The 13,613-nt window shown below is 47.3% G+C and overlaps 2 protein-coding genes across 5 annotated transcripts in view; both read right to left on the bottom strand.

The window, feature by feature from the left end:
• AEBP2 (AE binding protein 2) overlaps window positions 1-6,669 on the bottom strand; it is a 50,594-nt gene extending 43,925 nt beyond the window's left edge. For all 3 annotated transcript variants that reach the window (XM_073621375.1, XM_073621376.1, XM_073621377.1), the window contains exon 1: window positions 6,396-6,669. In XM_073621375.1, coding sequence (XP_073477476.1) covers window positions 6,396-6,610 — 215 coding nt within the window. In that variant the 5' untranslated portion in view covers window positions 6,611-6,669. The remainder of the gene's footprint in view (window positions 1-6,395) is intronic.
• PLEKHA5 (pleckstrin homology domain containing A5) overlaps window positions 1-13,613 on the bottom strand; it is a 619,814-nt gene that overhangs the window by 252,093 nt on the left and 354,108 nt on the right. The gene's annotated exons all lie outside the window — the stretch shown is intronic.

The raw sequence follows: 13,613 nt of genomic DNA, 5'->3' as shown, positions 1-13,613 counted from the left end.
TCTTCAACTAAAGATCACACTCCATTCAAGCTTGCTTTTAGCTTTTGACTCGCAGTTTTGGTACTAGCAAGGGTTACAATGCCTTTGGGTGGTGGTGGGGGGGGGGGGGGGGTTCTCTCCCGCTGTTTTCTATGGGCTGTCGAATGGAAATGGACTGCCCGTCTTTTCAATCTGATCGGCCAAGCAGATGGGGAACAAATCCCCAACCGTTTGTTTTCAGCAGACAGGATCAGATGTTGGTGGGTGTCAGACACATGTCAAACAAAAACAAACAAAAATTCTCAGCTCAACTTACCGGTCAGCAGCCAAATTGTCCTAACAGTTCACGTTAAAAACATGGGTTTCTGACATACCCTTCCATGTGCTCCTTGCTGCCAAGGCCAGTTACAGGATGGGGCAGTTGCGGTTTGGTTGTACTGCTGTTGGTTATTTGGTGAGAGGGCATACTGGACACATTTTCTGCCATTGTGCTGGGTGTTCAGTGCACCCCTCTGCCTTTAAGAAGTGGGCTCCCTCCAGGCATACCTGCCCTCAATCCAACCATTCACATATACACTCACTGTCCACTTTATTAGTTACACCTTACTAGTAATAGGTTGGACTCCCCTTTGCCTTCAGAACTGCCTTAATTCTTCGTGACAGATACAAGGTGTTGGAAACATTCCTCAGAGATTTTGAACCATATTGACATGATAATATCACGCAGTTGCTGCAGATTTGTCAGCTGCACATATATGATACAAATCTCCCGTTCCACCACATCCCAAAGGTGCTCTATTGGATTGAGATTAGGTGACTGTGGAGGCCTTTGGAGTATAGTGACCTCATTGTCATGTTCAAGAAACCAGTTTGAGATGATTTGATCTTTGTGACATGGTGCATTATCTTGCTGGAAGTAGTCATCAGAAGATGTGTACACTGTAGTCATAAAGGGATGGACATGGTCAGCAAAAATACTTGGGTAGGCCGTGTCTTTTAAATGATGCTCAATTGGTACTAAGCAGCCCAAAGTGTGCCAAGAAAATATCTCCCACACCATTACACCACCACTAACAGCCTGAACCACTGATACAAGGCAGGATGGATCCATGCTTTATGTTTACACCAAATTCTGACCTACCATCTGAATGTCACAGCTGAAATTGAGACTCATCAGATCAGGCAACGTTCTTCCAATTTTCTATTGTCCAATTTTGGTGAGTCTGTGCGAATTGTATCCTCAGTTTCCTGTTCTTAGCTGATAGGAGTGGCACCCGGTGTGGTCTCCAGGCACACCTGCCCTTAATCTATCCATTATATGTGCTCCTACTATGGAGGCTCTCATAATTTATAGAGTTAGGACTGCAGATAACAGTGGGGTGCTGTCATGTGGCCTCTTGCAGCTTATACACGTATTTGCAAATGTGTGCAAACTAACCCCCCCCCCCCCCCCCCATTAACGTGAACTGCTAGAAAGGATCATTTGGTTTGCTGCAGGCTGACTGGTAAGTTGAGCTGGGAATTTTTCATTTTACCATGCATTGCTGTTTTTTTTTTTAAATAACAAACGTTATACTTACCTGCTCTGTGCAAGGGTTTTAAAGAGAGCAGCCCTGATCCTCCTCTTTTGGAGTGCCCCGGCGGCGCTCCTGGTTTCCCTTCATTGGGTGACCCCATGGAGAGCCGCTTTCCATGGGGGCACCTGTGAGGGCGCGCTCACGAGTACCGCTGCTGCGTCCATTGACACAGACAGCAGGACTCAGCCCTGTCCCCCACATCACTGGATTTGATTGACAGCAGCGGGAGCCATCTATCCAATGAGGACAGGGACAGCAGCTGGAGTCGCTGCGCTTGTACACATTGCTGGAACGACTGGGTTCAGGTAAGAAAAAGGGCTCTGAGGGCAGCTGCCGCACAGGTGGTTATTCATAGAACGCATTAAGGTGAAAAACCTGGTGACTTTATAACCCCTTTAAAGTGTTACTAAACCCAGTAATATGAAAATAGTTCATCTGGGGGCGGCGCTGCGACCTCTCAGCTTATAAAGCATCTTTCTACATATTGCCACTATATACCTTTTTTGGCTGATCTGTATACCAGGGTCAAGTGATAAACTGCAGGGTCTGCCTGAGTGCTAAGTGTTCAATAGGAAGATATTTCCACTATAGCCTGTGTCCTCCTCATGCTGTTATGGGAGGCGGATCATCCATCAATCAACATGTGACATCCCACCCACTGTTCTTTTTTTAGTTACTAGGCATGGAGGAGGGAGGGACTGGGCTGTCATTTAGGATCTGTATACACCCCCAAATGTGTGACATCATCCCATGTGACCTGAAAAGCTCAGCTGAAACAAGGAAATGTTCTCTCCAGCAAGAGAGACCAAACTGAGCATGTGCAGAAGTACTACCCTCACTGTGTTGTACCTGGCCTTGCCATGAGTGACCCTGCAGGAGGGGGAGGATATGTCCTTACAGGATCAAAGAGCCTTTTTACACAATACAGAGGCTTAACCCCTCAAGTTCCACAGCGAGTATAACAAGCATGCTAATACAGACTGATTTTACTGTTGTGGGTTTAGTAACACCTAAAGGCCAGTTATAGGTTGGGGCGGTTGCCACTAGTTAACAGACACCATTGACATCCGCCGCTCTATAGAGAGGGGAGGATTTCACCCATCGCTCGAACAGCCCCCATCTAGGTTGTGTGCAGCGCTTCCTTCTCGTCTTCACCCTGCGTCTCCTCTTCCTCGGCAGCCAATAGGATCGCTTCTCAGGACCCACTTCCTGATTGGCCGGGAAGAGAATCAGGAAGACAATAGCGAAAATTAATTTGTTATTGTCACAACTGGGTGGGCTTGGGGCACAGTGCTCTGCGTCCCGAGCCCACCCTTTCTTGAAGCCAATTAGAGCCTCAGGCTCCGATCACATGCTTCCAAACCCCCCCCCCCCCCCCCCATTGGAATCCATGCATCTGGTGCCCTGCATGTAGATCAGGGGCAGGCCACTTCTGGTTCCTACCAGTCCACTCTACATAAGGGGGAGGTTGGGATTTCTCTAAGGTGTGGGGATTCACGTTTCCTTTCTCTGCATACTAGGATCCATATGTATATAAGGGGAGAGGAAGATTTGTCTCTATATTAGGAGGGGGAAGGGGGCTCTCTCTATATTGGGAGAGGAGGGGGAAGGGGGCTCTCTCTATAATGGGAGGGGAGAGGAGGATTTTTCTCTAAATCGGGAGGGGAGAGGAGGATTTTTCTCTATATCGGGAGGGGAGAGGAGGATTTTTCTCTATATCGGGAGGGGAGAGGAGGATTTTTCTCTATATCGGGAGGGGAGAGGAGGATTTTTCTCTATATCGGGAGGGGAGAGGAGGATTTTTCTCTATATCGGGAGGGGAGAGGAGGATTTTTCTCTATATCGGGAGGGGAGAGGAGGATTTTTCTCTATATCGGGAGGGGAGAGGAGGATTTTTCTCTATATCGGGAGGGGAGAGGAGGATTTTTCTCTATATCGGGAGGGGAGAGGAGGATTTTTCTCTATATCGGGAGGGGAGAGGAGGATTTTTCTCTATATCGGGAGGGGAGAGGAGGATTTTTCTCTATATCGGGAGGGGAGAGGAGGATTTTTCTCTATATCGGGAGGGGAGAGGAGGATTTTTCTCTATATCGGGAGGGGAGAGGAGGATTTTTCTCTATATCGGGAGGGGAGAGGAGGATTTTTCTCTATATCGGGAGGGGAGAGGAGGATTTTTCTCTATATCGGGAGGGGAGAGGAGGATTTTTCTCTATATCGGGAGGGGAGAGGAGGATTTTTCTCTATATCGGGAGGGGAGAGGAGGATTTTTCTCTATATCGGGAGGGGAGAGGAGGATTTTTCTCTATATCGGGAGGGGAGAGGAGGATTTTTCTCTATATCGGGAGGGGAGAGGAGGATTTTTCTCTATATCGGGAGGGGAGAGGAGGATTTTTCTCTATATCGGGAGGGGAGAGGAGGATTTTTCTCTATATCGGGAGGGGAGAGGAGGATTTTTCTCTATATCGGGAGGGGAGAGGAGGATTTTTCTCTATATCGGGAGGGGAGAGGAGGATTTTTCTCTATATCGGGAGGGGAGAGGAGGATTTTTCTCTATATCGGGAGGGGAGAGGAGGATTTTTCTCTATATCGGGAGGGGAGAGGAGGATTTTTCTCTATATCGGGAGGGGAGAGGAGGATTTTTCTCTATATCGGGAGGGGAGAGGAGGATTTTTCTCTATATCGGGAGGGGAGAGGAGGATTTTTCTCTATATCGGGAGGGGAGAGGAGGATTTTTCTCTATATCGGGAGGGGAGAGGAGGATTTTTCTCTATATCGGGAGGGGAGAGGAGGATTTTTCTCTATATCGGGAGGGGAGAGGAGGATTTTTCTCTATATCGGGAGGGGAGAGGAGGATTTTTCTCTATATCGGGAGGGGAGAGGAGGATTTTTCTCTATATCGGGAGGGGAGAGGAGGATTTTTCTCTATATCGGGAGGGGAGAGGAGGATTTTTCTCTATATCGGGAGGGGAGAGGAGGATTTTTCTCTATATCGGGAGGGGAGAGGAGGATTTTTCTCTATATCGGGAGGGGAGAGGAGGATTTTTCTCTATATCGGGAGGGGAGAGGAGGATTTTTCTCTATATCGGGAGGGGAGAGGAGGATTTTTCTCTATATCGGGAGGGGAGAGGAGGATTTTTCTCTATATCGGGAGGGGAGAGGAGGATTTTTCTCTATATCGGGAGGGGAGAGGAGGATTTTTCTCTATATCGGGAGGGGAGAGGAGGATTTTTCTCTATATCGGGAGGGGAGAGGAGGATTTTTCTCTATATCGGGAGGGGAGAGGAGGATTTTTCTCTATATCGGGAGGGGAGAGGAGGATTTTTCTCTATATCGGGAGGGGAGAGGAGGATTTTTCTCTATATCGGGAGGGGAGAGGAGGATTTTTCTCTATATCGGGAGGGGAGAGGAGGATTTTTCTCTATATCGGGAGGGGAGAGGAGGATTTTTCTCTATATCGGGAGGGGAGAGGAGGATTTTTCTCTATATCGGGAGGGGAGAGGAGGATTTTTCTCTATATCGGGAGGGGAGAGGAGGATTTTTCTCTATATCGGGAGGGGAGAGGAGGATTTTTCTCTATATCGGGAGGGGAGAGGAGGATTTTTCTCTATATCGGGAGGGGAGAGGAGGATTTTTCTCTATATCGGGAGGGGAGAGGAGGATTTTTCTCTATATCGGGAGGGGAGAGGAGGATTTTTCTCTATATCGGGAGGGGAGAGGAGGATTTTTCTCTATATCGGGAGGGGAGAGGAGGATTTTTCTCTATATCGGGAGGGGAGAGGAGGATTTTTCTCTATATCGGGAGGGGAGAGGAGGATTTTTCTCTATATCGGGAGGGGAGAGGAGGATTTTTCTCTATATCGGGAGGGGAGAGGAGGATTTTTCTCTATATCGGGAGGGGAGAGGAGGATTTTTCTCTATATCGGGAGGGGAGAGGAGGATTTTTCTCTATATCGGGAGGGGAGAGGAGGATTTTTCTCTATATCGGGAGGGGAGAGGAGGATTTTTCTCTATATCGGGAGGGGAGAGGAGGATTTTTCTCTATATCGGGAGGGGAGAGGAGGATTTTTCTCTATATCGGGAGGGGAGAGGAGGATTTTTCTCTATATCGGGAGGGGAGAGGAGGATTTTTCTCTATATCGGGAGGGGAGAGGAGGATTTTTCTCTATATCGGGAGGGGAGAGGAGGATTTTTCTCTATATCGGGAGGGGAGAGGAGGATTTTTCTCTATATCGGGAGGGGAGAGGAGGATTTTTCTCTATATCGGGAGGGGAGAGGAGGATTTTTCTCTATATCGGGAGGGGAGAGGAGGATTTTTCTCTATATCGGGAGGGGAGAGGAGGATTTTTCTCTATATCGGGAGGGGAGAGGAGGATTTTTCTCTATATCGGGAGGGGAGAGGAGGATTTTTCTCTATATCGGGAGGGGAGAGGAGGATTTTTCTCTATATCGGGAGAGGAGAGGAGGATTTTTCTCTATATCGGGAGGGGAGAGGAGGATTTTTCTCTATATCGGGAGGGGAGAGGAGGATTTTTCTCTATATCGGGAGGGGAGAGGAGAGGAGGATTTTTCTCTATATCGGGAGGGGAGAGGAGGATTTTTCTCTATATGAGAAGGGGAGAGGAGGATTTTTCTCTATATCGGGAGGGGAGAGGAGGATTTTTCTCTATATCGGGAGGGGAGAGGAGGATTTTTCTCTGAGGAGAGGAGGAGTCTCTCTGTATTAGACCCCATCTGCCCCCTCGCTGCATTAGAAGGGGCGGAGTCTCGCTCTATTGGCTTCCTTCTGCCCCCTTTCTGGTGGGGGTGGGGTGTGGGGGGGTCTCTCTGTAATAACCCCACCTGTCCTCGGAGTCCATGCGGCTGAGGGGTTCGGCCTCCTCCCCTCCGGTGGTTCCGTTATGTGAGGAGGCCCCTGTGGTCGGGGCGCTGCTGATCGTGCTTTCCCCGCTTCTCCCCGGGCTACTGGACCTCTCCGAACTGCCATCATCTCCGTCCTCCTCATAGGGGATGACGGGGCTCTCACAGCACAGGGTGTCTGGACCGTCCACCGCCATCACTGCACCAAAACGAACTGACGTCACCAGGAGGCGGCGACTGCGTGCGGGGAGGAGACACGGACCGCCGTCACAGGGTGACTGCGTACGGGGGGAGGAGCGAAAGACCTGTAGTGCCATCGCAGAGGGCGGGAACAGCGTCCATAAAAGGAGTGGGCGGAGACAAGGGGGCGTTCAGATCAAACGCCGACCGCCTGACCCCGCCTCTTCTCTGATATCACACCAGAGAGTGACGCTTGGCTTCTCCCCTTGCTGTGCTGAAAAAACATCTATTTTCAACATCTTCCATCCGAATCTTCACTATCGGGGACAAAGAATACGCCATAGGGAAGGCGGAGGTTTTAGTATCATTTGCTGTTTTAAATCCGACTGTCCCAGTGTTGCCATGGTAACAGCTGACCAATGTGGAAGCCCCTGGAAAGAAGGCGGGGCTTAGAGTGATTCTTCCTCCCTGGAAACTCTAAACGCCGCATAATGTCTGCTGTACATAGAACACGTCATCTAGTACTGGTTCTTTTTATTGTAGATACAATCACAGAATCCACCTTTACTGGAATGTATAATTTCAGACCACAGATTGTCCCAGTAGCACTTCTTACATTAGGTGTCATCACTCTGATAGGCGACATCATTCATCCTACTTCCTCTGAGCCCAGGTCATCCAGGACTCATACCCCCCCCAAGCCAAGCCTGTGAATTGACAGTAAAAAGAGACGCAACAGTGTAAAAGCCCATTACTCTGTCAAGTGCTTTCTCCTCCCTCTGCCCTGGTTCGCACTTGTGTGATGCGAAACACACAGCGAATCCTGTGCTTTCCCGCATTGCATTCGCACGGCCTCCATACGTTTTGCTGCGGGTGTCAATGATAGATTAACAACATGCCGAAACATCGCAAAACGCAGTGCTACTGCCAGAATCGCATGGGTGTGAACACTGAAGCGATTCTGGTGTAAAAGAAAAAAAAAGGGCCTGCACCATTTTGGTGCAGATGCGATGCAATTTGAGCCATACAAAACGTATGGCTAACAATCACACCACACAAACATCACATTTGACATGCACAGGAATGTGTTGCAATGTCATGGATGGGTCTTCCAGCATGACAATAACCAGTGGCAGCCCGTGCATTGTGGGCACACGGGCGCCATCCATGCGCCCGACCCCTGTCAGGACGCCGGAGGCATGGACTCCTATGGCAGGGGCGGGAGGGGGTGTATTTTTTTTTTTTAAGCACCTGATTAGAGCCAAAGGCAAAAAGGGTGGGCTTGGGGCGCAGATAGTGCACGCTAATCCCACCCAATTGTGTGACCATAGCAAATGAATATTCGCTATTTTCACACCGCATTGCCTCAGTGAGACCTGTTTCCTGATTGGCCAAAGTGCCAGGCATCCCTATTGGATGCTCAGCGCTTTGGCGGAAGCGCACAAATCCCTGTTCTGTCAGGGGGAGAGGAGACATACAGTTTATTCCTACTAAGCAGGAACAACAATATGTCTCCTCCCCAGTCAGTCTTATCCCCATACAGTTAGAAACACTAACTAGGGAACACATTTAACCCCTTGATCGCCCCCTAGTGTTAACCCCTTCCCTGCCAGTGACATTTACACAGTAATCAGTGCATTTGTATAGCACTGATCGCTGTATAAATGTTAATGGTCCCACAAATGTGTCAAAAGTGTCTGATCTGTCTACCCTAATGTCACAGTACAGCTAAAAATCTCAGATCACTGCCATTACTAGTAAAAAAAAAATAAAAAATAATAATAATAAAAATGCCATAAATCTTTCCCATAGTTTGTAGACGCTATAACTTTTGCGCAAACCAATCAATATACTTATTGTGATTTTTTACCAAAAATATGTAGAAGAATGTATGTTGGCCTAAACTGAGAAAGAAATTAGATTTGAGAAAGATACATTTTTTTACTTTTTGCTATAATATTTTTTTTTATAAAATTGCGGCTTTTTTTTTGTTTATAGCACAAAAAATAAAAACTGCAGAGGTAATTAAATACCACCAAAAGAAAGCTCTATTTGTGGGAAAGAAAGGACGTCAATTTTGTTTGGGTACAGTGTTGCACGACCGCGCAATTGTCAGTTAAAGCAACGCAGTGCCATATTGCAAAAAATGGCCTGGTCATTAAGCAGCCGGTCTATAAGTGGTTAGAATGCTTATTAAATTATAACTTTTTTGAAATGTGTTTTTCTGGATGTTTTTGTTGTTATTCCGTATCTCACAGGTAAAATAAACCTACCATTAAAATTATAGACTGATCATTTTTTTATCAGTGGGGAAACATACAAAATCAGCAGGGGATTAAATACTTTTACGTTGCACCGATACCGACTGTAGTATCAGTGCCGATACTGAGCATTTGCCTGAGTACTTGTACTAGGGCAAAAGCTCCGATGCTTAATCTGATACCTGGACAGTCAGGGGTGATCGGTGCGGTGCTGGGGAGGAGTTACAATCACTGATCTCCCTGTATAGATTTCAATAAAGCAGCTGACAGACGCTTCTCCTCCTCGCCTTCCCACGGCTTTCAGCTGCTTTATTGAAATCTATACAGGGAGATAGATGATTGTAACTCCTCCCCAGCACCGCAACGATCACCCCTGATGGTCCCCCATATCCTCCTCCATTCCCCATCCGTGCTCCTCCCCCCCCCGTGCTCCTCTCCCCCCCCCCCCCGTGCTCCTCTCTCTCCCCCCTCCGTGCTCCTCTGGTGCTCCTCTGGTGCCCCTCCGTGCTCCTCTGGTGCCCCTCCGTGCTCCTCTGGTCCCCCTCCGTGCTCCTCTGGTCCCCCTTCATGTTCTGTTCCCCCTCTGTCCTCGATCTCTCAGGATGGAGAGCGGACGAAGGAGTCGGTAAATATGTCATTTTCCAAATGTGATCACTGACTCTGTTCATTCATAACTGTTACTGAGCATCGTAAATGGTTTACGATGCTTCAGTTTATGAATGGAGAGGAGCTGCTATCTCCTGTCCATTCATATTCAGCACAGCTGAGGATGCAGAGAAAGGGACTGGGGTATCTGTGTCCTCAGTCCCCCTGTCCCAAAAAGCCCCCCCCCAACAGGGCTTAAAAAAAAAAAAAAAAAAAAAAAAAGAATTGTAATAAATAAATATTGAAAAGGTTAAATTGTAAAAATAATAAAAAATAAAATAGAAAACACACTAAAACCGTCCACTCCCCCTCCCCCTCCCCCCAAAAAAGAAAGCATTGTAAAAAAAAATAAAAAAAACAAAATTGTAAAAAATAATTTAAAAAATTGTACAAAAAATAAAATAAAAATAAAAACTACTGACACAGTCCATACATCATCAGTGCTGCATATTAGCACCACTGTTGCATGACATTAAAAAAAAAGTATTGGTAATCGGTATCAGCGAGTACTTGAAAAAAAGTATCGGTACTTGTACTCGGTCTTAAAAAAGCGGTATCGGGTCAATCCTACAATCTTCCTTTAGATACCATATAATATGAGGTCAAACCTAAAAACACTCAATTTGTATGCAATCAGGCAGGCCCTTTTGGAATAGGAAAGAGTATGGCACAACTGCAAACCTACCAATACATGGTTGTCCAGCTAAACTGACAGGCCGGGCAAGGAGAGCATTAATCAAAGAAGCAGCCAAGAGGCCCATGGTAACTCTGGAGGAGCTGCAGAGATCCACAGCTCAGGTGGGAGAATCTGTCCACAGGACAACTATTAGTCGTGCACTGCACAAATCTGACCTTTATGGAAGAGTGGCAAGAAGAAAGCTATTGTTGAAAGAAAGCCATAAAGAGTCCTGTCGCAGTTTGCGAGAAGCCATTAGGGGGGCACAGCAAACATGTGAAAGAAGGTGCTCTGGTCAGACGGGACACAAGCGGGTGCAATTTTGAAGCATGACATGTTGGGTATCAATTTACTGGACGTAACAATATCTTTCACAATATAGAAAAAATTGGGCTAACTTTACTGTTTTATTATTTTTTAATTAAAAAAGTATATTTTTTACAAAAAAATTGCGTTTGTAAGAATGATACACAAATACTGTGTGACAAAGTATTGCAACGACCGCCATTTTATGCTCTATGGTGTCTGGAAAAAAATATATACAATGTTTGGGCGTTCTAAGTAAATTTTTAGCAAAAAGAATGATTTTAACTTGTTAACAACAAGTGTAAAAAAATAGGCTTGGTCCTTAAGTGGTTAATGCCCAGGACCAATTTTGCAACTTGACATGTATTGGTAAACTGTACATATCATTGCAAGTACTTAGTGTATCCAAGTGGATTATAACTTGAACCCTTACACCTTTTTTCGGGACAGATAGGTCTTTTATTTGGTGGGAAAGAGCTCCTGATTTCTTTTTATTTATTATCAAAGGAAAACAGGCCCAAAAAAAGTAAAATTAAAGTAAAAAATATATATATTGTACAGGACGCCGTGGCTGGGTCCTGGAAGGACGCTATGTTTCCCCTCTGTTTGGACTGTGGTCCCTTTAAGGGAACAAAAAGGGTTAACTCACCTGTCAGAGGAAGTGGGTTTAAAACAAGACAGGAAGTTGGAGAGGGTGTGGAGGAGTGTAAAGGAGAATGTGGATGGTGCTTGTTGTGCAGCAACAAAAGTGAATAGCAGTGTCCTGCCTGGAAGTCTCCTGCCAGGGGAAGCTACCTGCAACAGAAATTAAGGACTGTTTAACTGCGATAGCAGTTCTGGACTTTGCAAGTCGGTGAGACTAAAACCTTTTTCTTTTGTTTTTGCTGCTGTAAAGCTATTTAAGTTCAATAAATCTCCTTTTGAGTGAAAAGCCTGTGTCCTGCGATCTAGCTGGTCCCCCAAACATCACAAGTGGTGCTCGAATGCGGGCAGGACAGAGTAACAGGCATTTTTCTTGCTGTTTTTTTTTTTTTTGTGTATTGGACTTAAAACTGACATTTAAAGGGACAGTACAGTGGATTTATGTCCTGGGTTAAAGCCGCACAAACCCTGAAAGCTGAAGCAATGGAGGAGCTAATTAAACAGCTGTCCTTGGCTAATATACAAGCGCAGACTCGCCATGAGGTACAGCAAGAAAACACTCGCCTGTTGGTGGCCCAGTTGGCAGCCCAGCAAGCGACCCAGCAAGAGGTTATGCAGGCTCAAGTGACTGCCTTAAAAGAAGTAGTGCAGCAGCTTTCTCAGGGCCATGAGCAAGCGGCTGTTGCCCCTGGCAACCAGGTGACCGTGAGGGCAAGCCATTTTTTGTAGAAATTGTCCCTGAGTGATGATGTAGAGGCATTTCTTGCTACATTTGAGAGGACGGCAGAGAGAGAAGGGTGGCCCCAGGACCAGTGGGCCGGCCTAATTGCTCCTTTCCTAACCGGAGATCCGCAAAAAGCCTACTTCGACCTGCCACCAGATCACGCTAAAGACTATCAAAAATTAAAGGCAGAAATATTGGCTCGTTTGGGGGTAACTACAGCTGTTCGGGCCCAACGAGTGCACCAATGGAAGTATCGTCCAGATCGTCCACCACGGTCTCAAATGCATGACCTGGTGCAACTGGTAAAAAAAATGGCTGCAGCCCGAAATGTTGTCTGGCCTCCAAATCGTGGAGCGGGTCGTGCTGGACCGATACCTAAGGTCACTGCCAGACGACCTTCAACGGTGGGTCAGCCATGGAGACCCCAAAACAGTGAACCTCCTTGTCGAGATGGTAGAACGATACACAGTGGTGGAGGATCTGCTTGGCCCTACCAAGCGCCAAGGACCCAGTCTGCCACGGCCTATTCGTTCAACTGCTGCCCTTCGAAAGGACGTTCCCCGGAGCCCTGGAACCAACACCCCAGAAGGTCAAGAGTCACTCCCGATACCTTCTCAGCGACCTGTTCCTGTTCGGAGAGGAGGGGATGTACAATGTTGGCGATGTCATTCCTGGGGCCATACCCGGGCCCACTGCCCACTGCAAGAGGAGCCCATGGAATGCGGGGTTCTTCGGAGGGGGTCTTTTTATGCCCATAAAGCATGTACAACACATATCGATCTTGGAGAAGAGAAATTCGAGTGTGAAGTCCAAGTGAACCACCTCCCTGCCCGGGCTTTGCTGGACTCCGGAAGCATGGTAACCCTGATCCATCCTAGAGTAATTGGGAAGATCGGTCCGGTAAGAAAAACTTTACGGGTGGTGTGCATTCACGGGGACACTAGAGAGTACCCTCTCATCTCGGTGACCATCTCCGCAGCATGTGGCACTGGTACTCAAGAGGTGAGGGTGGTAAAAAACTTGGTACATGATGTTATCATAGGACGAGACTGTCCGTTATTTGCAAAACTGTGGGGACAAGGAGAACTACCTGAACGGTCCAGAGACTGGGGAGAAACTAGTCCCTCTGTTCCTGCGGTTGAGAGAAATAACCCTGAAATGCCGAATGTTCTTGAAAATGCTAATGATTTGGTTAATGGTGATGAAAGTAGTGCTGATGTTATTAAGGGTGTCAAAATGTGTGGTTCACAGACCTACCTGAACACTGAAGAGGGGGGGAAACCTTTCCCACTTCAGGTAATGCTGGGGGAAGAGGATGAGGAAGTGGCCGTTACCCCTGCCCTGCCGGATTTGGGTGTTCCGCAGGGGGCATTTGGTACTGCCCAGATGCAGGACCCCACTTTGGCCCATGCACGGGAACAGGTGGTAGTATTAAATGGGGTTCCCCAAGAGCCAGGTGCGAATGAGCGGTGGCCACACTTGCAATATGTAATGAATTGCTTTATCGGGTTACCAAAGTGAGAGAAAATGTGGTAGAGCAATTATTGGTACCCCAACAGTATAGACGCAAGGTCCTGGACCTGGCCCATGATGATGTTTTAGGGGGACACCTGGGAGTTGAAAAGACGGAGGCACGGATCACCGACCGGTTTTACTGGCCAGGTCTGAAAGCAGAGGTAAGGAGATACTGTACCTCTTGTCCCACCTGTCAGTTGACCGCTCCGGTGACCCACTTCCGGAATCCTTTGGTCCCTCTGCCCATAATT

The sequence above is a fragment of the Aquarana catesbeiana genome, linkage group LG03 (genome assembly GCF_042186555.1).
Source record: "Aquarana catesbeiana isolate 2022-GZ linkage group LG03, ASM4218655v1, whole genome shotgun sequence".
Taxonomy (NCBI): Eukaryota; Metazoa; Chordata; class Amphibia; order Anura; family Ranidae; genus Aquarana; species Aquarana catesbeiana.
The sequence above is the reverse complement of the archived record's forward strand: the minus strand, read 5'-3'. Positions and strand labels throughout refer to the sequence as shown.